Source organism: Oryzias melastigma, linkage group LG3, assembly GCF_002922805.2.
Source record: "Oryzias melastigma strain HK-1 linkage group LG3, ASM292280v2, whole genome shotgun sequence".
In the NCBI taxonomy this organism is placed as follows: Eukaryota; Metazoa; Chordata; class Actinopteri; order Beloniformes; family Adrianichthyidae; genus Oryzias; species Oryzias melastigma.
This window is the reverse complement of record NC_050514.1, coordinates 4372431-4396282: the sequence shown is the minus strand read 5'-3', so window position 1 is coordinate 4396282 and position 23852 is coordinate 4372431. Positions and strand designations below refer to the sequence as shown.

At 37.5% G+C, this 23852-nt stretch overlaps 1 protein-coding gene across 1 annotated transcript in view; it reads right to left on the bottom strand.

The window, feature by feature from the left end:
* The window catches only part of ddb1 (damage-specific DNA binding protein 1), a 55932-nt gene that overhangs the window by 20988 nt on the left and 11092 nt on the right, over positions 1 to 23852 (bottom strand). Inside the window, exons 8-18 of the mRNA XM_024295722.2 lie at positions 23497 to 23580; positions 21549 to 21665; positions 18363 to 18465; positions 17608 to 17683; positions 17419 to 17527; positions 10982 to 11160; positions 7481 to 7644; positions 6299 to 6406; positions 853 to 1060; positions 551 to 646; positions 271 to 382 (exon numbers count right to left, since the gene is read on the bottom strand). Of these exons, the coding sequence (XP_024151490.1) occupies positions 271 to 382; positions 551 to 646; positions 853 to 1060; positions 6299 to 6406; positions 7481 to 7644; positions 10982 to 11160; positions 17419 to 17527; positions 17608 to 17683; positions 18363 to 18465; positions 21549 to 21665; positions 23497 to 23580 (1356 nt within the window). The remainder of the gene's footprint in view (positions 1 to 270; positions 383 to 550; positions 647 to 852; positions 1061 to 6298; positions 6407 to 7480; positions 7645 to 10981; positions 11161 to 17418; positions 17528 to 17607; positions 17684 to 18362; positions 18466 to 21548; positions 21666 to 23496; positions 23581 to 23852) is intronic.

Below are 23852 nucleotides of genomic sequence, written 5' to 3'. Positions count from 1 at the left end.
TGACGGTAAACAACACAAGAAGAGCAAATATGTCCCTTTGGAGAAGCTGCAGAGCCAAACGGAGAGAAGAGAAAATACAGTGTCCGACAAGCTTTTACTGATGTTTCCTCATGATCATCCTCCGCTTTTCTCTTCACTTAGACTAAGATCTAGCAATTCATCTTAAAATCAAATCAATATGACAGGGCATTTCGCTGGAAGAGTCAAGTTTGAGCCGCTCTGAGACAAAATAGGCTGTTGTTGCAAGAGCATAAGACTTTGATTTGTTACCTGAGTGCTTGCACTTGGCCTTACTGCAGATGTGGCACCGCTTGCATCCTGAATCTCCACCCTGCTGGACAGAACCCCAAAGCACTGGGAAACCTCCTGGTAGCAGATGCGCCTGAAATGAGACATTAACCCGTTAAAATACCTCAAATTACACGTGCAGACACAGTCTAAAACATTTGGCTAACAAGACAAAGTACATCCTTACTATTTATTGAGGTAAATAATAAATCTGAAACACTAAACTGAAAATGAATGCTCACTTCCACTACAGAGGACTGACCTGGGAGACTCATAGAGAGGAACTGTACGGATGTGAAGCTTCTGAATTTCATCAATGGTGCCAATGGTCAGAGTGCTGTTGTTGGCCAAAGCCAAACTGAGGAACAAAGATCAACAAAAAAAAAAAGCATCATTCGTTACAGAGACAACACATCTATCTGGCAAGGTTACAAAAAGCTCGACTCAGTAAACATTTACATAGACTTTTTATTGAAAGCCTTCCCTCAAACGCAAAATTTCCAAAGCTCAGTGTGAACGTAGCATTAGACTCATTCATTCTTCCTGCATAAATGTGCTGCTGACCTGTCAGGATAGCCTTCAGAGTTGAGTGGGCACATGTAATTGACCTCCTTGAGGTTGACGTTGGAAAACACCAGTTTGTGGTTGGATGAGTAGATGACCGTGGGTCGGTCAGAGCAGGCAAAGACGTTGGAGGTTGACAAGGATCTAAAAGTCCTCAGTACGGTGGGCTGAGTGCCAAGGGTGACTTTCTTGCGCTCACTGAGTGCACCTGGAGAAAGAAAAGGAAAAAGTTCAGATCAAAGCATCTTTAATAATGTTTGTTCTTGGAAATCTGAAGCATAAATTGATGAATTCTGTTTGTGTTTCCTGATGTCAAACTAATTTTAAAGGGGCCATGCCATGAAAATTCTACTATTTGAGGTTTTAAATGTATTATATTGTTCATTCTTCTCTATAAAGAACCCCAAAGCAGCATTTTGATCTGTTCATGCATTTAAGAGTAAACCTCTAAAAACCTGCACTGTCTGCAGCAGCCCCTCCCATACCCACAAAAACGAGTGGATGGAAACGTGCTGATGTAAGATCGATGCCAACCGCTCCCTCCAGGAAGAGTCTGCTCTGACAGCTCCGCCCCCAGACTAACACAATCCTCAATTTCTCCACTGAGCTAGTGATGATCAGCAAAAAAACTTTCATTTTAGATGCAGAATGTCGTATTTCTTCCAGTTGTGTCCTGTCTTCAATAAATTCAAGCTCAGATAGGTGTTTTTTTTTCCTTTAGAAGCGGCGCAAACCAGGTTAGGTGTATTTTGAATATGCTAATGCAGCTAATGTTTGTGTCAGCGGTGCTTTTTTATGTATTACTAAGATTGGTAGTTGGTGTAGTCACAGTAGAGTTTGTTTTAGTGGTATTGGACAATTTTTTAATGTGTTGTTCATAAGATTAGGAGCTAACAGTCACAGTAATGTTTTTAAGCAGTGTTGAACAGTATTTTTTATGTATTACTAAGATTGGTAGTTGGCGTAGTCACAGTAACGTTTGTTTTAGCTGTGTCGTACATTGTTTTTTATGTATTACTAAGACTGGTTGATAGGGTTGTACATAAATTTATTAAGTATTTGCTTTGAGTGATTTTAACTTCTCTTTCTTTATTCTTCCTGTTTGACATCATGCACAGCTCGGTATCGAGAAACTGAAGCTGGGGTGAAGGCTGTGAGGAGCTGATATAATGCAGATACTTGAAGAAACCTGTGTCATGAACTGAATGATAGAGAATCTGATATTAGTGATAGTAAAAACTGGCCTGTAGCTGTCCTATCCCCTTACCGTTCAGAGCCACAGATCTAAATGTAACTAGGGAAGGCCTCCAAGAAAATAAAAAGACAAGGCCCGCACAGAGAACTTCAGAGCGGAGAGAGAAGTTATGAAGTTTCTCCGTCCGTTTCTCCTTGCAAGTATTTTGAATTAATCTCTCTCTTGTCTTTCTTACAGCCTCAGATAAATTATCCAGGTGGTTTAAACCTAACACTGGTAGTTTGCGTAGTAAAAGTATAATTTGTGCTAGCGATGTCAGACTGTACTTATTTTCTACATGTCGCTAAGATTGAGAGTTAGCGTAGTCACTGTAACGCTTGCTTTGGCAGCGTTGGACAATGTTTTTTTTATGTATTACTAGGATTGGGAGTTAGCATAGTCACAGGAACATTTGTTTTAGTGGTATTGGACAGTGGGGTTTTTTGTGTTAATAAGACTGGGTGTTAGCATAGTCACAGTAACATTTGCTGCAGCAGTGTCAGACATTCTTTTTTTATGCGTTACTAAAATTGGGCATTAGTGTAGTCAGTAATGTTTGTTTTAATGGTAAAAGTCTGATTAATACGTGTTGCAAATGAGGTTGAGAGTTTCAGGTATTGTGAACAATCTGGCTAACGTGTAGCAAACAAATTCTAGAGGTACTATGAATGCAGTTAATAGAGTCTGACTGACAGAGGGACTTATCTGTAGTGTGGTAAATACGGTAATCTAAATTGTACATTTTCTTTTTTTTTTTGGTTGATTTATTCAAGCTGCAAAGCACAGCAGTATCACAGTTACGTTCTGTTTTTGGTCTGATGGTTTATTTCCTGTATCTTTATATGACCACAACAAAACTGGGATCACAGAATCTACAAAGGTAATGAGTGCATTTGTATGCACACTCATATTGAGATTCTGAGTCACACCCTTATTTAATTTAGTGCAAGTACAGTAGTTTGTGTGTCAGAGTTATTGAATTACTTCCAAGTTCCTGTGTACATTCTCTCCAATTTATTCTGGTGCCCGAGCGCTGTTTATTTCTGTGAAACTGTGTCCATCGTCAGTCGAGGAGGTGGAGTGAGTCTATTATTTTAACATAATTCAGAGTTAATCATATTCAGTTACACTGGCTGCATAGTATATTTAGACTGCTTGTCTGACAGAAACCAGAAGACGTTCTCGGGTTTTGAGGAAATTGTGGCGCTCATCAATAATAAATAATGACAATAATTTCTAGTTGCATCTCTAATGGACTGCATTTTAACACTTGAGCGCGTTTCACTTTGAAATCTCATCATTTGTTAATGTCCCGATGGGTAAAGATGGCTAGTTGGAACTTTTGCCCCTTTTAATATACAGACACACAACTCTCCTAAAACAAATAGCATATAGTGTCTGATAAAACCAGATTTGAAGAGCAAATATTTGAACAAAATCAATTTTTGTTTGAGTTGTCGGCCAATTACTAGTGTTCAGTGGGCCAAAAATATTTTTGCCATAAATTGCCGTATTAACACCTCCAACACTTACTACTAACATAACATGAAGCAAGTCTTCTAAATGGATTATTTAATTTCAGCAGCATTATCCCACTGTGTGTTGAGGCTTTGCAATCGGACATTTTATCCAGAAAGCCTTTAATCTAAGTGGGCAGAGTGGCATTTAAAACCATTCACAGAGCTATTTGGTGGATTAATAGTTGTGCTTAAATTGAGGCAGCATCCAGCTCCGCTGCTTCAGTTTGAACTGACCAAGCAGTTAAAGCCTCCCCAGTCTCACATGAGCCTGATCTACAGGGAGAGGTGCTGCATTCTTTGAGAAAACTGAAGCACTTAACCTACTGTCATGGCTGTCAGCTCAGATAATTAAAAAAAGTCACTGAATAAATATCATATTTTTCGGACTATAAGTTGCCTAAAGTATAAGTCAAGGCAGCAAAAAAAAGCATAATAAAAAGGAAAAAAAAACGTATATAACTATATAGAGAATAAGAGTTACTTTTGAGAAGAATTCATTTATTTATTTATAAAACTACAGGAAGAAGAACGAACATTTTATGGTGAAAGAAAAATCAAAACAATGGATTAGATAACAATAATAAACTGAACATATCCACGCTTCATGCAAAGAAATCTATAATATTAGCTCAATCTATTAACAGTTATTTAGATAAATTAAGCATAAAGAAAATGCTAACAAGTCAACTAAACTCTAAATATCACTTCAAATGACTAAATCCTTGAATTCTTTATGTTCTGAATCATTTTGGAAAAATTCTGCGAAGCCCAGTGTACAAAGGAGTGGCGTCTCTTCTTCAGCATTGCTGTCGGTAGCAAATACAGATATACAAACCTAGACTGCCCTCTACTGGTTGTTAGCGGTAAATTAACGTACACATGGACCCATTTATAAAAAAAATAAATAAATAAAAAATAAAAAAATAAAAATCACATAAAAGTCACACCTGTCCTGAGTATAAGTCACATCACCAGTCAAACTAGACAAAAACCCGCAACTCATACTACAAAAATACTGTATATATTCCTAGAAATACGTTCAAAACATAATTTACTTATACAATTACAGGGGATTCCGTATAAAAGCTATTGCAGACAATACAAATTTTATAAACAATATAATTTAAATCAGATTTTCACTTACATAAATGTATCATTCAATGTATTATTTTCTTATTGAAGTCATATTTTTTGGCAATACTGCACATCTTCCAATACTGGCCAGTCTCTAAGAGAAGCCAATCTCCAATAAACATCGGGTCTAACAAGTGCTTGTTCTATGGGCTGTAATTGTAGTCGTGCTCCTTTAAGATCCGCTCATCCCCTCATCCCAGAGGGGCGGGGTATCTATGGTAACTCTTTATATTGTAAGCTAGTGTTGCAATGGCCAAGAAACGCCAATTTGGTTTAGCTTTTAAACTTTATGTGGTGAAGTAGCATAATCTAACAAACATACTGGAGAGCAATATGCCTGACATTTTGGGGTGGATCCTGAACGCATCAGAAAGTGGGTGATATGGGGAAGATGACAGCAGAAAAAGGATCAATGAATAGCAAACAACTGTCTGACATGCCAGCTTTTTCATGCTTCAGGTATTACCTTGGTGTTCTCATAATTTCAGTAAATCTAGATTTGCTCTTGAAATGTTCATCTGGTGTTGTTGTCTGTATTTTGTGACATTTTTTCCCCGGATTCTTTTGATCCACTGAATTCAATTCAATTTTGATTTAACACGGTTTACACATTTGTTTAGAAATACATTAACTATTTACTATATGTTTTGAACATGTTTGTAATAATCTGATCCAGTTCACATACTGTAAAATGTATTGGTGAAATAATTAGATTGTTAATAGCATACATGGTTTCTCTAAAGGAGAAGTTTTAAGAAAAATGTTCAGATCATTAACATTGTAAACATTGTTCTGCTTCTCCTGGAGGGGGTTTCAGTTTGACCACTAGGTGGTGATCATACAATAATACAACACTTTAGTCTAGAAGAAGAAAAAACTATGTGCAAAAAAAACAATGTTTTAGACCACAAATGGTTACTTTAAAAATGTTTCAGGGAAAGAGTATAAAGATGTTCATCGAGTCAGCAATGTATTTTTAGGTCGACCAAGCGTTAGCATTAGCCGTCCTATGGGAAATCCCATTATACATTAGCATCAAGCTAGAGGACTTTAGCTTTATGTACTAGATCGGTCTATATTTTTATTGATCCATTTTTGATGTATTAAACCTAAATCTTTTCTTAATAAAATTGTTAATGGAACAAACTGAGACATGACACAAATCTAAACAATTTAAAATATGGCTGTCAAACGTAGCATCCATTTAAACAATAAATTAAGCCTGAAAATGAATATAACAAACATTTTACTATGAATGTAAATTTCAACAAAATAATTTAAAAATTATTGCAGTGACAAGATTATGGTAAGATATATCAACAACATTTCCACTATTTTCTTGGTAATTTGGACCAAACTTATACAAGTCAATAATTTATAGAACATCTCCAACATCATATAACATAAAACATTTTTTTTTTTACCTCATTGAGTTTCTAAATCCACTGAGGCCAGTTTACATAAAACAATACTCTAAAAATGTCAATGTGCCCCACGTGGAAGCCCCAAATCTTTGAGAAAATCATAACTATTGAGTGCGGTGGAGGGAGTAACCTACCCGTCTGCAGGTCAAGACCAAAGTAGAAGAGCGCTCCATCTCCGAGGGCACACAGCAGGTAGTAGCTGCCTTCAAATGTGGTCATTAGTATTGAGCGGGGGATGATCTCTGAGGAAACACACAAACAACTAATTTATTTTCCCCGTACTATTGAGTCGCTGGTAAACACACAGAAAGTGATAAATGCCTGCAAAAATGTCTTTGTCAAAGTAATCAGTAATGTTGTTTTTTTCCCCCTTAGGCTGGCTGGAAATTTTTAAACAAAGAAAGAAAAAGGTTGGGTTTAGAATAAAAGCAGGTATTTTTCCTTCATTGTTTTCCAAACATTTTGTTTCTTTGACTTTAAAGCCGGCTCTATCAGGTGCAGCAGTCTGCAAAATAATAATAGATGCAACCGGGAAGCTTTTTTCATTCGATTTTTTTTTAAGAATTTGCAAAGGTAAAAAGTCATAATCGATTGTACCAAAAGTAACAGAGATAAAGCCAGGAGTATTGTGTTGAAACCACCTGCTTACAGGCAAAGAAGTGTCAATGAAAGAAAACGCCAATGATTCGACTAGAATATAAAGTTATAATTTAAAGTTTTTCCTCAGACCCTGAAGGTAACTTGAATGTTTTTTAGGAGCAAAGAGATGAAAAAGCATATCCTAAAGGAATAAATCTGTGCAAAATCTGCTGCCTGATGGTCGGAGATATGTGATTTAATGGAAATTGCCAAGATGTCAAAAAAGTTGAGGACAACCAAAACTTCAAAAAGTGACGCGGAGGAGTCCTTAACCAAACGTCAATGTGTGACGACTTGGGAGTGAGACACGCACACAAAAGTGTACCCAGAGAGTGAACATGTGATACACAAGTGCCTGCATCTCGCCATCCTTCGTGCTGTTTAAGCGTTCACTATGACTTGTCAGTCGCAGCATACCCATAGAAAAAATGTGCATGAACATTTTCTTTCTACATGCCAACAATGGTCTACAACCTTTTTTTGCAGCACATTAGCGTTCCTTGTACAGTTTTGCCCATTTTGTACCCACAGACACACTTAGGGGGAGTTCTAACCAAGACTTTAATTTACATTTAAAAAGGCTGGCCTGATAGCTTATATTAATTGCTCCCAATTAGCCTGATTTTCATCTATTCTCATCTTTGCAGAAGATGCCCCTCCCCGTATCTCGGCCTCACCTCCACCCAGCATCTCCTTATGCAGCGGACTGAAGCAGGGGAGTTTCAGCACCCGAGCAGAGATGTCAGTCCACAATCCCACAGCACAGAGCGGCGACTCGCTGCTGCTCTCCCCCAGTGGCGTGATGTCCAGACACGCCACTTCGTGCTCCATCTCCGTGGTACTGAGGAGGGTACGAAAAAAGCAATGCATGTTAAAAGTTACAGACCTGAGGTTAATTGAGTTACTGAGACGGAGCAGAACTTCTAACTGATGTCTGAGCTTATGGAACACACAAATGAACCAAAGTCTTGCAAATCTCTGATTAGCACAAAAGACACTTCATCAAAGGTCATCTAAACCACCATTTCATCAGTTAAACATTTCTTGCATCAGAACGCATTCATCTTTTTTGCTCAGTAAATTTCTGACAGTTACAATGAAATGATCACAAGGTGAATCAAAAGTCCTACTAGGGGTTTGACAGGATGTTTTCCTGAAAACGATTCCAGTTCTTAGCGGGCTGCAGCCCCGAACATTTCTGATGTCAGCTTCTGTGTTTTATGTCTTCCTTTCAGTCTTTAATCATCTGGAATCTATTCTCCAGAAAAGCTCGGTTAACTCTGAATGCTTCTGCAGGACGATTTAACTCCTGATAATGTGACGGCGAGCGGATTTCAAAAGCACGACCGCAGTAAAGGGGAATTTAACCCTAAGCTCCAAAATACTGACAGAGACAATCTAAATGTTTACTCTGAAACTGACTGGTGGTTAAAATGACTAGCTTTCATGTGGTTTAATATGCTTTAAAAGCACACAAGAGCTGACTGAAAATCTTGATTCACAATTACAAATATAAACAAATCAAACTTGAACACATTTTCTGCATTTTAAGGTCATTTTTATTTCCTCACTTCCCCTCCTGAGACCAGTAGTCTGCAAAGCACATGGAGATAATCCTGTTTTAAATAAAACTGGGACGAACAAGAAATGTCAACATGAATTCCCAATTGTCTGCAAAGGTGACCTAAACTGGCTTCTTTTAAACTTGATGTTTTATGCAGGACTGTCATGGGGGGTTCTTCATAGCCAAAGTCATTAGCATAAGGAGGCTTAGTGGACCATACTTAAAAGTCCACTTAGATCTTCTTTTGATCTGTTGTAAAAGCTTTTGCAGTGGTCATTTCATTTTGCAGTTTTTAGGCAAATTTTAAAAAATCTATGTCGTATTCTCTGACATAGTCTCTGCAGAGCAGTAGTTGTGGGCGGGATCATTGGTGTGAAGCAACACCGCCCCCCTTCCCCTCCACATTCGAAGCAGGGAGCATCTACATAAAAATAAACTCCTGATTAAAAACAATTTGAACAAAGATATACTCAAAAATTGAACGTTAAGCCTAAATTTCTTTATATATGTTCTCCATCATAGGAAAAATGACGGAAGCACATGTTAAAAACACAAACATAAACATCACCAGAACATTTTTGGGGTGAAAAACAAAGTGTTTAACCCTAAAATGATATTCACATGTAAATTGTTAGAGAACATGGCTTTTTAAATAAATAAATATTAATTCTACTCTAAGAATTTACTTTTAAGAAGCTGTTTCTCTTTTAGTACAAAGCTTTAACCAAACTAGACCCCCTCTAATTCACTGCAAAATTGTACGACTCGCATCAAACCAGCTGCTTATGGACACAATCCAAAACTCACAATAGAGCTCATTTGAGACACTTCACTCAGACTCTTTGGGTATTCAGTTATTTAAAAACATTCTTTGTCTCAATAAGCCCCAGTGGTCAATTGTTTAAGCAGTTTGTTCTGCTTTGAGGAGAGAAAATGCTTGGCACATTCTGTTTTACTAAACAGAAGCTCAAAGGAACACAGCAGAGGAAGGAAAAAGACAAAAGTGGTGAAATACTACTTCACATTCTACTCCTAAAACATCAAACATCAGGAGGAACACAGTCAAGTAAGGTAAAACTCAAAGCCATCTCGTCAAAAAACTCAAATATCACTAAGTATTACTGTCTAGTTAAATATCTTATTTGACCAGCTGAGACTTGGTTAAGACAGCAAATCTAGAATATCTTATCGAGTCATTTGATCTTAAAAACATCTTAAGCAATATCTCTAAATAAATGTTTTTTTCTTTTTTTACCATTTTAAGAAAATTTTTATTTTACTCAAAGAGTTACAGATATTTATTGAGAAATGAATCTTCAAACGTGTAATTCTAGGTTTTATTTTAAGATGATTACGGTCCAGATTTCTATTTGTAATTATATTTTCTTTTCACGTCGTAATGGTGTCTCATTTTATCCTTTATGTCGTGTGTAGCATGTGTGAGGGTTGGGCGGGCATTGCATGTGTTTTTTCATTTTACCAACTTTTTGTTGTCTTGTTCTTCGGGTTTTAAATTTGGAAATACTTTCAATGTGAAGCACGTTGAGCTGAGTTGTGGTGGAACTGTTAACACAGAGCAATCTGCCCCTCTCCCCATCGCTGAGAGCTCCGTTCGCACAAGCTTTAAGCCACAAGCTAGCATTAGCGGCGCAAAAATAATGACAAACAGTATTGGATCAATCCAATCGTACAGTATTGTGCCTGAATTCCAAGTCCAAGTGTAGAACGCTCATGTCTCACACCTCTAATTGTGAGAGGGTCATTGTTCGCACAGGGGGAGAGGAAACTTTGACACACCCATTTCAGTACCCCAAGCTTTTTCTAGCATCCGGTTTTCTAATCTAATACCAAATTTAAGCTAGTAATTTTGCATTACCTGCGATAATGCTAGTGTGAATGCTGTAAGCTGAACGTGGATGTTGAAGATGCTTGTTCAAATAGCTGAAGATGCTGATAAGGATAGCTGAAAACACTAGAGCTGATAGCTGAAATCGCTGAAGCTGATAGCAAGCTAAAAATATTACCTAATTGCCAAATTAGCCTAAAAAGCTGGTTAAATGTCTAATTTAGCCAAAACACCTAACATACAGCTAAAATATTGGCTAAACTCCAAAATAGCATAAAAAACTAAAAAATAACCTAAAACAGCCAAAACAGCTAGCTAAAATACTAAAATACTCTGAAACGCGATTTTAATCGTAAATTCTTCTGTATATGTCCTGTACTATGAGAAAATGCTGCAAGAACATGTTAAAAATACAAAAAAGACAATTTGAATTGGAGTGGCTCTTTAAGAAATCTTACCAAGACAAATTCTATTAGATCTATTGGCAGATTTTTTACCCATACCAATGGGAAAACATCATGTATTCTATATTTTTAACTTGTTTTGAGAGAGAGATTTTTTCCAAATGTACAATAGAGCATAATGAAGTATAAAAGCAATATTCTCCAGTATTCTGTCTGATCACTCTTACCATCTATAGGCTTGTAGACTGAACTCCACCAAATTCTTTATATTTTAAGCAATATCAAGGTTGTTCCAGCTTACAGCTAATTGATTAGTGTGAGTCAAAGAACATCTGTATAGTTCAGAGTACAGTGTGCTCTCTACCTGATCTGTTTGAGCTCTCCTGCCAGGATCTGCAGGTAGTAGAGGGCGCGCCCCACCGCCAGCACCACTTGTGTGTGATTACATGCAGCCACGCTGATGTTGCGACCCTGAGGCTCCTTCCATTCACTCACTAACGCTTTGCTGTCCTGAAGCACCAGTCGCACAGAGCCTGATGTGATCTGGAGGGAGACACGGAGGAGGGGGAAGATGAATTTCAAGAGGTTTTAGGGAAAATTCCAGTTTTTCTGTGGCTGGAACTGAACTTTTGTTGCACCTGGTGGAGTTTAATCTGAACAAAACAGGTACATGACAGTACAGAACAAGATTGCATACATTTATTTTCAATAAAACCACAGATTCTAAGATGCACATAGTCATAGATGCAGAGATCGATTGCTCACCACTGTACTAATGGATACACAAAGATTATTTGAGACAAATCTGATAAATTTATTTTTAATATAAATGTTTATTGTGAAGACAAAAAAGATGTAGAAGTCCATCAACAATTACTGTACAACAACAAGTAGCAAAGTAAAAAAAACAAAACAATTTTCAGCAAGTTCAGAGTACACAATCTTTAAATCAATATAGTTGTTTTGCAAAACTTGGTTGCAGCTGTAACCACATCTAAAATAAGCACAATGGAAATGTGATTTAAGGCCCTCGGGCTCCAACACCACACAAACCTAATTTGAAAACAAAAATGTGAAACATCATACAGAGAAAAGGAGGGAAAAAAATAGAAAATGGGAATGAAGTAGTCTCCCTAACAGACTACAGAGGATACAAAAACAATTCTGCCAACTAGAAATGGAGCTGTTGCACTCTTGGATGGAATGAAAAATATTCGGCAGTAATGGGATGCATGGCTGGACTGTATTAAATATAGGATCTGGAACAGTCCTTGAAAGTAGTTAGAGATAAATCAAGTTTAAATTTGTTTTTTTTTAGAATTTGCTTTAGGATGCAATTTACAGCACTGTAAAAGTGAAAAGGTCATTTTGAAGATTGAAGACCCTCTCCCATAATCTTTTTAGCTATTTTTGTGCTTTTTCAATTATAGTTGTGCTGTTTTCAGCCAAAATCAAAAAACCTGCGTCGATTTCTAAGACATGGTTTCTGCAGTAGTCCATTCACTACTCGAAACAAAGACGTACATGGACCTAGTTGTCAACAATTGAATTGGAATGCAGCTGGGAATGGAGCTTGCGTATTTGTGACATCACAACTGCAATATTTTTTAAACTGCCTTTTTTTGTCTGCTCCTGATTCACAACAATTTGAATAAAGAAAAACTCAGAAATGCCATTTTAAGATTTATTTTCTTTATCTATCATCATAAAAATGTCATAAGGACATGTTAAAAAACACAATTTTCATCGGAATGGATCTTTAAAGAAAAAGTTCATGTTGCTTCACGCTGGAACATTCTGTGTGACAACAAGCAGTATTCAGACTTTTCAGACTATTGTCAAGTTTAAGTTGTAAACGAGATATCTTCATTAGTTGTTTATTGTCTCCCATTTGTTAAGTTAACCAGTTAATTGTGGACACAGCTGAAAGATTTCACCTGAAAATTCTGCAAAGCAATCACCAACATCGTAGCAATTAAACCAATGGACCTAAGGCTCACTTTATCTTGAAAGCAACTAAATCCATTTGTTTTGTTTTCTCTTGTCTACACATACTGATTTTTTTTGTGTGTCTATAAACACGTTTCCCATTATATCATTTCATCTTCACAGCTTTAGTGATACAGCTAAAAAGAATTGCTGACTCATCCAGGAACCACTAACTACTAGGGATGCAACAATTCACTTCCTCGCGATTCGGTTCAAATCTGTTTTTAGATCATGTTTGTTTCTGTTCGATATAAGTTTGTGTCTTACAAAACAACACAAAAACTAAAAATTCAGACACATTTGACCCAGGCTAGTCACAGCTGCATGCGACAAATAGATGTAAAACGAACTTTTTTTCCACAATCTCGGCTTTATTGATGATTTTATCACCATAGCAACCATTTTATGTTTTGGTCACCTCGGGATACCGAACAGATAGACATGAGTTTCAGAAGAATCTGCAAAAATAAACTTTTGCATTTCCTTAGCAATAGCGTTTTTTTGCTAACTACACCCACAATCCTAAATTTCCATAGCCTATGTTGTATCTTTTTGTTCAGTTCTAGCCTGGGATCCATGCATTCAATTTTCACAATTTTCCAGTGAATAATGTGCAAGTAATAGGAGAACACCACTTTTACGAGCTTGCGACTCGCACGCTATTCAAGATATCCAACTTTTGATTGCAATCTTTTATGCTTTCCAATGATGCCCGAGAAGTTAGAAGACGGTACTAGAAGACGGTACTAGAAGACGGTTTGTGGCTGGTACTAAAGTTGTTATTGAAAATTCTAGATGGTGACCTCTTCCAGAGGTCAAGGGTTGATGAAATTCCAGGGGTTGTTGTCGAGTGACGCTGATGACGTGTGTGAAATTTCACAAAAATCGCTCAAACAAAATCTTCCTTTTCTCGTATTTAGGGAAAACGTGAAAATAACCAAATCTAAGATTTTGCAACAAAATGGCCGCCAAGACACCCCATTATAATTTCAAAGCTTTGTTATGATATTCCTGACATGTACGTTTTAGTTTTGTTAGTGGATCCTGATTTTTTTTCCGGAAGCCCAATTTTATATTTTTTTATGGTTTCGCCCAACATGATATCATCTATTTTTCTAGGTGGTGGGGTGTTGTTTACTACACCAAGAATTCAGGTTCACCTGTACTAGGTGTTTCTACATTTCGGTGAGTTTTCAAGCATGTGGTGAAGGTGTCACGTAAATTAGCGGCAGCGTGTACTTTTCTCTGCTCTGTTTAATAAACTTTCATGAAAACGTTTGACATTTCTTCATTTCATCAGATCAACAAATATTCCACTACAATGGTCAAATTGTTGCTTCAAGAAAATATATGTAATTTTTTGATGTGTCGGCAAAATTTCCAGCAATGTTTTTTTTTATTTCCTACAACCACAATTCTAATATTGTTCTATCATATGTTATCTTATGCTATACGTTATGTTTTGTTCAGCTTGAGTCAGATAATTTATGTATAGATTTTTTACGACATTCTGATAAAAGATGTGCGAGCTAGCTATGATCGCAACAGTTGCGAAACATTCACGCATACGCTGTTCAAAATCTAGAACTTCTAATTCCATTTTCTTTTCCATAGTAGCTTCCAGATTAAGTTAGGAGACGATAGATGAAAATCCCTAGGATTAGTTTTTGTTTGTAGCTGGTACTAAAGGTGTTTTTTTTCTTAAAATTCAAGATGGCGGCCTCTTCTCAAGGTCAAGGCTCCACGGAATTTTGGTGGTGCCTGTAGACTCAAGTTGGCAGTATGTGAATGAAATTTTGTGAAGATTGCTTGAACAAAAGTTTTGTTTTCCCATATTGCAGGAAAACATGAAAACTGCCAAATCTCAAATTTTGCCACGAAATGGCCGCCATTGGTCGTGTGGCCATCCCATAATCATTTTAAAATTTGCTTTGGATATCACAGACCTGTGTGATTTGGTTTTGTTAGGGAATTATTATAACTTTCTTATGGCTCCATAAGAAATTTTTGGCCAATTCGTGTTTATTTTTCACGGTTTCTCTCACAATGATGACATCATCAGGGGGCGGGATTTGTTCACTATGCCTAAAATTCAATTTAGCCAATTTCGGTGAGTTTTTGAACTAGTCAAATTTTTTGTTCAATGGTACAGAATGCGAAAACAATTTCGTCCATGGTTTTAAACCGAGAATTGTGGCACCCCTACTTAAAAAACCAAAGAAAACTAAACAGTTTGGTAGTTTCAGATTAAATATTACTGATATTTCAGTGTGACGGAAAGCTACATAAACAGAGCAAAACAAAAACAGCCAGGCAGTAACTAAATCTAACGGTGGACAGGCTCCAGCATTTCCTTAAATAAGCATTAATGATCATTTGGTTTGCTGTGGTAAAATCTGAAATCTGGTCTCCAATTAACTCTGACAAATATGTGGGCATTTCTGCATGTTCAAAACCATTCCAGTTCAAGTAAGAAGGTTTCTTGCTTGAAATATCTGCCGTTTCTGTTCTGTAAGGTTAATTAGCAGCAGCAAAGCTCAAGCACACAGTTTGTGCTGGAGGATGGACCGAAATAATGAGCTACAACAAAGCTAAAAGCTCACATTACTTTTCTTGGTTTTTTCTGTATGCTGGTTCTTTCATGTTACATCGAGTAATTCAAATCCTTCTTCTGCAGTTCCACTATATTTGAAGAAACGGTAGAACATAAAGAAATTGGCTGGCACTGATGAAAAAATGTCAGTAATCTGCAAGTGTAAATATAGCGTTTCTGAAAGAGAAGACAGTAAAAAAGTGCTGACATTGACATTTCTGCAGAGTTGTCATAACAAATTAAGGATTCAAGGTTGAAGTTCTAATACTTGGAAGAGGTCCCTGCAGGTCTCATTCCCCCTCTTAAAAAGGAAGCAGAAACTTGAATTTAAATGAGCTGCAATATTCATCACAGGCAAGTGTAAAATACATGAAGTTCTTTTGCGCCCTTCATTCTCTGCATTGCCCCGTTCAATCATGCATGCCTCCCCCCGCAAAGTTATTTCAACAAATGGAAAAATTCCACCGCTAAATATTTAATTTCTTTTAATTTTGGAGGCATTCCGGCCTTTAACTGCAATTTACAATCATGCAAATCAGCTGAACACTAAGTGCCACAAATGGTTGTCAATGTTAAATTGAGAAAAAAAGCAAAACCCTGAGAACTGCTGTGTGTTTTTCTGGGTTTAAAAACATTAATTAGCTGGAATTGAATCCATCTTGAATGAGAAAATGCAATGCAGATCTATCATTTTAGCTTTCTTTTGAGCACTGTCTGATTTAAGATGGTTTTAATTGCAATAAATCCCACTTTTATTAATGCAAATTCCACTTCAGTTCATTTGAAATCCCAAAATATTTAAAAACATTATTCATAGCCAAATAAATCAACAGCATTTTTCACAATAGAGGACGTACTTAAGTCTTAATTTTTAAAAAAAGAAAAAGAAAGAAAATGTTATGTTCCTTGTCATCCAAAAGGCTTTATATAGAGATTATTTTTTGTTTTACTTATATTAAAGCGATTTTGAGAGGTACATGGCACCATGTCAAAATGTCAGTCTGTTTTTTTACGAGTTGCAAAAAAGGTTGAGGTTTATTGTAAATATGCTAACACGGCTAACATGTAGCGGTGTCGGAATTCCTTTCATACGCACTGTACACTGCCTTCACCATTGTGTAGTGCTGTCCGAATCTAAAATTACAAAATCATTTGCCCTAGCAATTTCCCAAAAGTCTTTGCAAAAAAATAACGTGCATCAGTGCTGATACAATTTTTGCCCAAAATTTTGATCAGATTTTCACTTTGTTAAATCGGTGACGTTATGTCCAATGTCAATACACTAACGCACCTAATGTGTAGAGTTGTCAGAACGTTTTCTTTACGTTTACTATAACAAAGTTGGGAATACGCGTAGTCACAGTACAGTTTGTTTTAGCGGTATCAGCCTTTTTTTTTTTTTTTTTTACACCTTTCCAATAAGTTTGGGTGTTAATGTCAATATGCTAACATGGCTAACATGTAGCACTGTTGGACAGTCTTTTTTACGTGTTATTAACAAAGTTGGGAGTTAGCGTAGTCACAGTAGTTTGTTTTAGCCGTCTTAGTGTATTTTTTATGTATTACAAACAAGGTTGCGTGTAATTGTAAATACGCTAATGTGGCTAACGTGTAGCGGTGTTGGATAGCATTTTTTTAAGTGTTACTAACAAGTTTGAGAGTTAGTTAAGTCCCAGTAATGTTTGGTTTAGCAGTATCAGGCTGTTTTTTAGGTTACAAACCAGGATGGGTGTTTTTGTAAATATGCTAACGCGGCTAATGCGTAGAGGCGTTTAAGTGTTAATAACAAGGTTGAGAATTAGCATAGTCACAGTACAGTGTTCCAGCTGTATCAGCTGGTCTTATTTTTATGTGTTGCCAACAACGTTGGGAGACATTGGTACTGTGAATATACTATGCTAATGATATATGCTAATGCGGCTTACGCTTCTAACAAGTTCTAGAGTTACTGTGAACACAGGTGGTAAAGTCTGACTCACAGATGAACTTATCTTTGATTCTTGTCTCGCGTAACCCTTGTTCTATCCTTGGCATGTCGAGTGGGGTCATCTGGACCCCACAAGGGTTAATGTGCCTTATAGCTCAGTGTGGCTTATATATGACAATTAAAATAGACCAATCATTGTCGGTGCTCCTTTTAATCCAGTGCAGAAAATTGTATTGTGAACTTCTTCATCAGCATGAGCTTACATGAAACAAAACAGTTTACACACACAAACCTGAATGAGCTGTTGGTGCGCCACGTTGCCACAGTAAAAGGTCTGCTGGTTGTCCACAAAGCCTGGAAGTTCAGTCTCCTCCACCTCTTCTCCACTCAGCATCAATACGCTGGATCGAAAACAGGATTTCATGTTCAGATATACAGTCAGAACACAACGATCACCCATCAGGCGATCAACACAGCTTACCGTGTTTGCCCCACGAACGACAGCACCAGCATATCGTCAGTCTCTCTGCCTGCCTCTGAGCGCAGCGGCCACAGACCTGGAGGGGAATTTAAGAATGAGTGTTAATAGGGACTGGAGCATTCTACCATCAGTATTCTTTCAATTCAAAATCCAATCTTTAATTAAGTCATTAACAGCTAACATGCAGACAGATGAGCCGGTTATAAACTCCACTCAGAGAGCTATTGACTGGCTAAGTGAATAACTGACTCTGATCAAGAGGCCGGCGTCAAGAGCCAACAGCTGAGACTTTTAGGGCAGGGACGTTCAATAAGCAGCTGACGCCTTACAAGTGCACGAGCATCTTCTCCGTCCTGCGAGTCTTGTTGGAGCAGCACAGAAATCTATTGAGAGGAACCTAATTTTGTGGGTTTAAGAGCCTGCTAAGAAGTGATAGCATCCTTCAATTCAACTCTTTCTAACATCAGTCACAGAAGAGCTCTTTAGCGTCCTAAATGAAAGCAGATCTTTCCAAACCCAATCTTGGCAAGTTTCCTAGATTTCAAAAGCAACAAGGCAAGACCTCCGACATCTGCGCCATCTGCTTGAGCTCACGTGCCGAGCCGCAGCGAGCAACAGCTGGCATCTTGGCCGCCGAGCCAAGCAGATGCGCAGGTATAAGTGGCTTCACTGTCGAGCCGGTCTTGGATTAGCGGCCAGGACTAAAAAGGATGTGTTGGAGCCGACGCAGACATACACAAACACAACACACAAACCTTTGATTCCTGGCAGGTCGATACTGGCATGCTCATGAATCCCAATGCCGTTGCGGATGATCCGAAGAGAGCCCTCTTTGAACGCTCCTGAGCAAGTCACCAGCTGAAAGCAGCAGAGTCAGATGAGGACATGCATTCATTTTTCCAGTTTTCCATGGCTGGAGCAGCTGTCACTTGCATTCTACCCCCTAAATGTTCTTCTGCTTTGACATTGATGTATTAAAGATTGTAGGACAGCAAGCGATTCACTTAACTTGTATCTAAAAGTAGAAATTTTAGTGATTAATTTACTACCAAGCATAGGGGTACTGGTTTACTTAGATCTAGGGCTAATAAAGTCATGCCATTGTAGGTTTAGGTAGGTAATAGGTACTAGTCTCACAAAAAAATAGACGTCTAAAGTCCCACTCTGATAATTTTTTGGCCTATTTTCACATTGTTACCAGTGGTCTTTAAGCTATGATTTATGTTTTTTAGCCAAAATAAAAAAACTGATATTTTCAAGGACATAGTATCTGCAGAGCGGCAGTAGTTTATTAGAAATTTTCCTCTGAGTTCTGAATGGGACTGTTGGCATCGAGTAAGTAAGCCCACCCCGCATTTCCCATCACCCATAACTTCGAGGACTCAGTTTACACGTTCTCCCACGAGCGCAACATTAGCTGTGCGACAAAAATGGCGAACAATATGGGAGCGATCCAGCCAGATGGTGTTGAGTCAGATGCTAACTCAGACAAGGACAACAAAAACATTCATGGATCTACACCGAGTTGTATTTGTTTTCTGTTTTTTTCATCAAAATTTAGCCCAGTTTTGAACTTATATACGAAAAAAAAAAAAAAGGCTTATATGTTTGTTATTTTCCCAACACTAGCCGCTCGGTGTGTGTAGGTGTTGTGTGTATCAGTATTTGCTACACTGATTCTTACTCCATGCCCATCCAAATTGTTCAAAAGCGACACATAGGATGAAGAATAAATACGTTTAGGGATTTTAACTGATATAAAGAGTTTAGCTGATTTGTTAGCATGTTCTTTATGCTATGGTTATTGTGATAATTGTTCATATGTTGTGCTAATACACTAAACTGCTCCTGTTTCATGAAGTGAAAAACGGTTACAGTAGTGAATCGTGCTTTTTTCAGTCTATTCAAACTAGAGGTGGGAATCTTGAGATACCTCACGATTCGATAACAATTCAGGAGTCAGTGACTCGATTGCATTTTTTTAGATACTACAGCAGTATGACTGACTTTTCTCCACCAAAGTGCATTTTGAGCAAAGACAAGATCAGTAAACTTGTTTAACTTTTATTGAGGACACCAAAATTCTGACATGAAAAAATATTTTGTTTGATGTTTAAAAATCTTTCACGGCATCAAAAGGGAAACATTTTCCCTGAAAACAAAAACCTTAAATAAGATAATTTTACGTTTTATCATCAGACCAGCTTTAATGAAATGCTCTATAACTGACGTCAAACTAAATAAATAGTGTTTAGCTAGCCGCACATTGTGATTTCATAAATTTGCTGTGTTCTCTACATATTTAATTTTGACATAACTTACACACCGCGTGACTTTTATCCAATTAACCCTCGACACTGTGAAAGTCAAAATGCTTCCAAACGATCGCGTTAAGTGAAGTCGGGGCCGGTCGGTAGGATGACGAGATCTGGAAGGTCAGCTATGTTTGTGTGCTCTACAAAAATATCAGAGTGAAAAACTCTTCACATTTAGTTCCACTTTTTAAATCATATACATTCATAAATCATATTTTGTAAATTATACAAAACAATTCCAAATTTTTTATGGATCATAATCAATGCTTCTAAAAATCGACTATTCATTAGTTGCCTATTCTATTATGATTTGGCCTTTCAAAATGATATCTCTGTTCTTGTTCCTGTACATTGCTAAATAAATGTATATACTTTGAAAAACTCAGAAATGCAATTTTAAGATTGATTTCCTTTATATATGTCCTCCACCATTAGAAAACAAAGCCCTAAGAACATATTAAAAACACCAACAACAGGATTTTATTGGAGTGGGTCTTTAAAGAAAAGTATTTTTTTTTCAACTAAAACTTTTTAGAGTTTTTAGTGTCTTAAGTCTGGCTGGAATGAACCAGAATTTTACCTTTCCTGCCAGTCTTGGCACACTAACAAGATTAGTATTAGAGCCCACGTAATCCCCCCCTCCACCACCTGCCACCCAACAGCTTCATTCTAATCGACATCTCTGTGATGAACCAAGCTCACCGCCTCCCTCCCTGGAGCACGCTCTCAAATACCCTCACACAGATCATCTTCAAACATTTGTGCAATTCTTATTTAAACTGTTTTTTTTGTTAATGTATTCATTTGGCCTTGGACGACACGCTGGGCGGGTGATGCTTTTGCAGTTAGAGGTCAGAGTGGGCTCTGTCCTGCAGCGACTGCATCCGTCCTATTTTCGTCTTTGCGGTCCTGGAATGCCTTTGCTTCAATTAACGAGGCCAAATGCTCTGTGCAGACTCGCAACAAATGGCAAATTAAAACGACTGGGCCTGGCTTCGGCTATGCATCTCAATGTAATGAAATTAGTTAGGGGATGTCGGAAAAAGAGTCGGTAGACGACTGCGGGCTGATCGGTGGCCAGCAGAGGGGCTCAGCGCGCACATGGACCGCTGCCTTTGGAAGCACATCCAGTACCCTGAAGCTCCGGGTCCAGCTCAGCCAACAAAACCATCTGCACACCAAACCTATTTACCATGCAATCTGCCTTTGCATACAAACACAATTACATAAACTGTATATATGTGTGCATCATCTATATTCATGCATGCAAGCACAGGATAAACAGCCAAAATCAGGGCTTTATTGAGGGATTTTAAAGAACACCATTGAAGGAAATCACTGGCATTGCAATATGTCTTTTGGGATTGGAACCACAAATCTAATTTAGGATTGTTAACCACAGATGCTTTTTAGTGGAGCACCCGCAAATATTTTTAGGACAGAAAGTAGGAGAAAGGTTTATTAGGTAAATAAAAACGGTGATTCCTTAAGAAGAAAACTGCTAGACTTTTAGTATAAAACAGCAAAGAGAACAGAATTTCAGATGGTGAAAGTATTCAAATATATATTTCACAATTGCAAAAACAAAATTTCCTTTTGGTTTTTGCAGAAATATTAGATTTTTACCTGTCCCTGGCCTTGCCGCTCCAGGTCGACCACACACATGTCCACAATAGGTCCCAGATTAGTGAAGGTCTCCATTACAGTCACGTAGGAGCCCTGCTCATTGCTGTCAACGTTGAGCTGCACAGAAACAAGGGAGGATTTTGTAAGAATTAACACAGGATTTACAGACACACAAGTTCCATCTGATATTTTTAGCTTTTAAAAGATTTTCTTTTGATTTTTGTTTTTATTTTACACTTATCAGAGGTATGATCTAAACATAATAAGGGGACAGTATGAGGTACTTTGCTTTAGTGTGGTATAACATGAGATGGAGGATCAAGCCAAAGATCTTCCAGGTAAAACAGAATACCAGTAACTCAAACTATGAAGCATAAGCTAAAGGGGTCCCAAAAATTATTATTATTTATTTATTTATTTATTTTTTTTAAGTCTGACTCAAGTAATTTTTAGATGTGTTGTAAAAGCATTTACAGTTTTCTTTTAATTCTGATTATGAACCTTGTAGACAAAAACTGTGTTGTTTTCTAGAACTATTTAGGGGTCAATAAGATTTGAAACCCAAACAAAACAACTTAAAATTCAGGCTAAAATATTGCTGTTTGGATTAAAAAAAAGAATATTAACCAGTAAGCCACAGCAGACAATTAGAATTATTCCTTGGTCTTGCCCATTTTTTAAGCATTACCAGCGTTTTTCGACACGACAAAACGGTGCTTTGAACGCGCTAGAACACCGTTTTGAACGTGATAAAACTCTGCTTTTCAAGTCCGTCTTGGGACAACACAAAACTATTATAGTAGAGACATTTCAGACATTTTCTGACGGTAATTTCCAAGTTCCCAGAGTCTGTGAGTGCACCAGAACTGAAGTTACCACCCTCATCACTTTTGATTGGTCCTTCAAATTAGCCCCGCCCCCACATGTCAGAATGGGGCCAAGTTTCAAACCTGAAATTTTCAGATTTGAAACAAAAAAAAAAGAGAATTTAAACTGAAAAAAAAAGTTTTGAAACTGACATTTTGAGTTTTGAAACTTGGATAAAAAGAGAATTTGAAGCTAAAAATTATTTTAGAATCCTTTCAGACACCAATATTTCAGCTTGAATTTTTAAGTTGTTTTATTTGGATTTCAAATCTTATTGGCCCTGAAATTTACTAGAACATAGTTTCTGCACAGCAGCAGTTCATTTGAAATTAGCCTCTGAGTTGTGGGTGGGACCACTTGAATGCCATAACCCCGCCCCTTTCCCACTGCTGAGAGCTCTCCGTTTACATGTTTTCTTGCTTGTGGCTCACCCAGCGTAGTTTCTATGTCACAGAGGATCTCTTTTTCAAAAAGCAATTTGAATAAAGAAATACTCATAAATGACATTTTAAGCTCAATTTTCTTTATATATGTCTTTCATCATCAGAAAAATTACACCAAAAAACAACTTTCATCAGAGTAGTTCTTTAAGAAAATATCAACGGCTTATTATGAATCTGTCCATTTTTCAGACAGGAAAGTTAGCACTTTCAGCGATGAACATCCTGGTAAACTGTGTGTAAAAACGCCTTTCAGGTGGTGGATGTGAGCAGCCGGACAGGCGCTGCCCTCCTCTCTCATGGGGAGGACACCTGCCATGTTTCAGGAGTAAAGAACATTTTCAGACACTTGTGTCACCCTGCTCATTACCTACTCAACCTCCTGCTCCCAGCTAGAATATATGGGTCAGGAAGCACAGGCTCTTTTTCCACCAAAGTCATATAGTTTTACTGTTCTGGTGTCAAACTATTACCTGCATAATATGTTTAAAATACAATCTGTGTGAAGCTCTGTCCCATTTAACACTCTTTTGTAAACCTTTACTAATTTTAGGGTTTTTTCCTCCCTATGGTCAAATAATTTTGAATTTAAATATTCTTTTTTAATATCTTAGTAATCACTATAGTCTTTTACTGCTTACCTTCACAAGCTGAGAGTCACCGAGTCTGGAGCCCACAAACACCACACCGTTGTCCAAGTAGGTCAAACACTCAGCAATGGATGTCTGTCAAAGAGCAAGAACACACATTTATCAGCTCCAGATACACAGCTAAAAATAAAGGAGCCCAAAGGTTTATTGTGATGGTTGTTTCCACACCGTAATAATCATACAGAATAATTACAGAAAACAGAATTACCCGCCAGGTAAGTATGTTTAGCCCTTCCTGGAATTACGTTGATTGTGTTAACGGTTGAAAAGACAAAATCTAGTTTACAAATACGTTTAAGTGAGAAGTAGATATTTTACAGAGGATGAAAGTAAACTTCAAAAGTTGA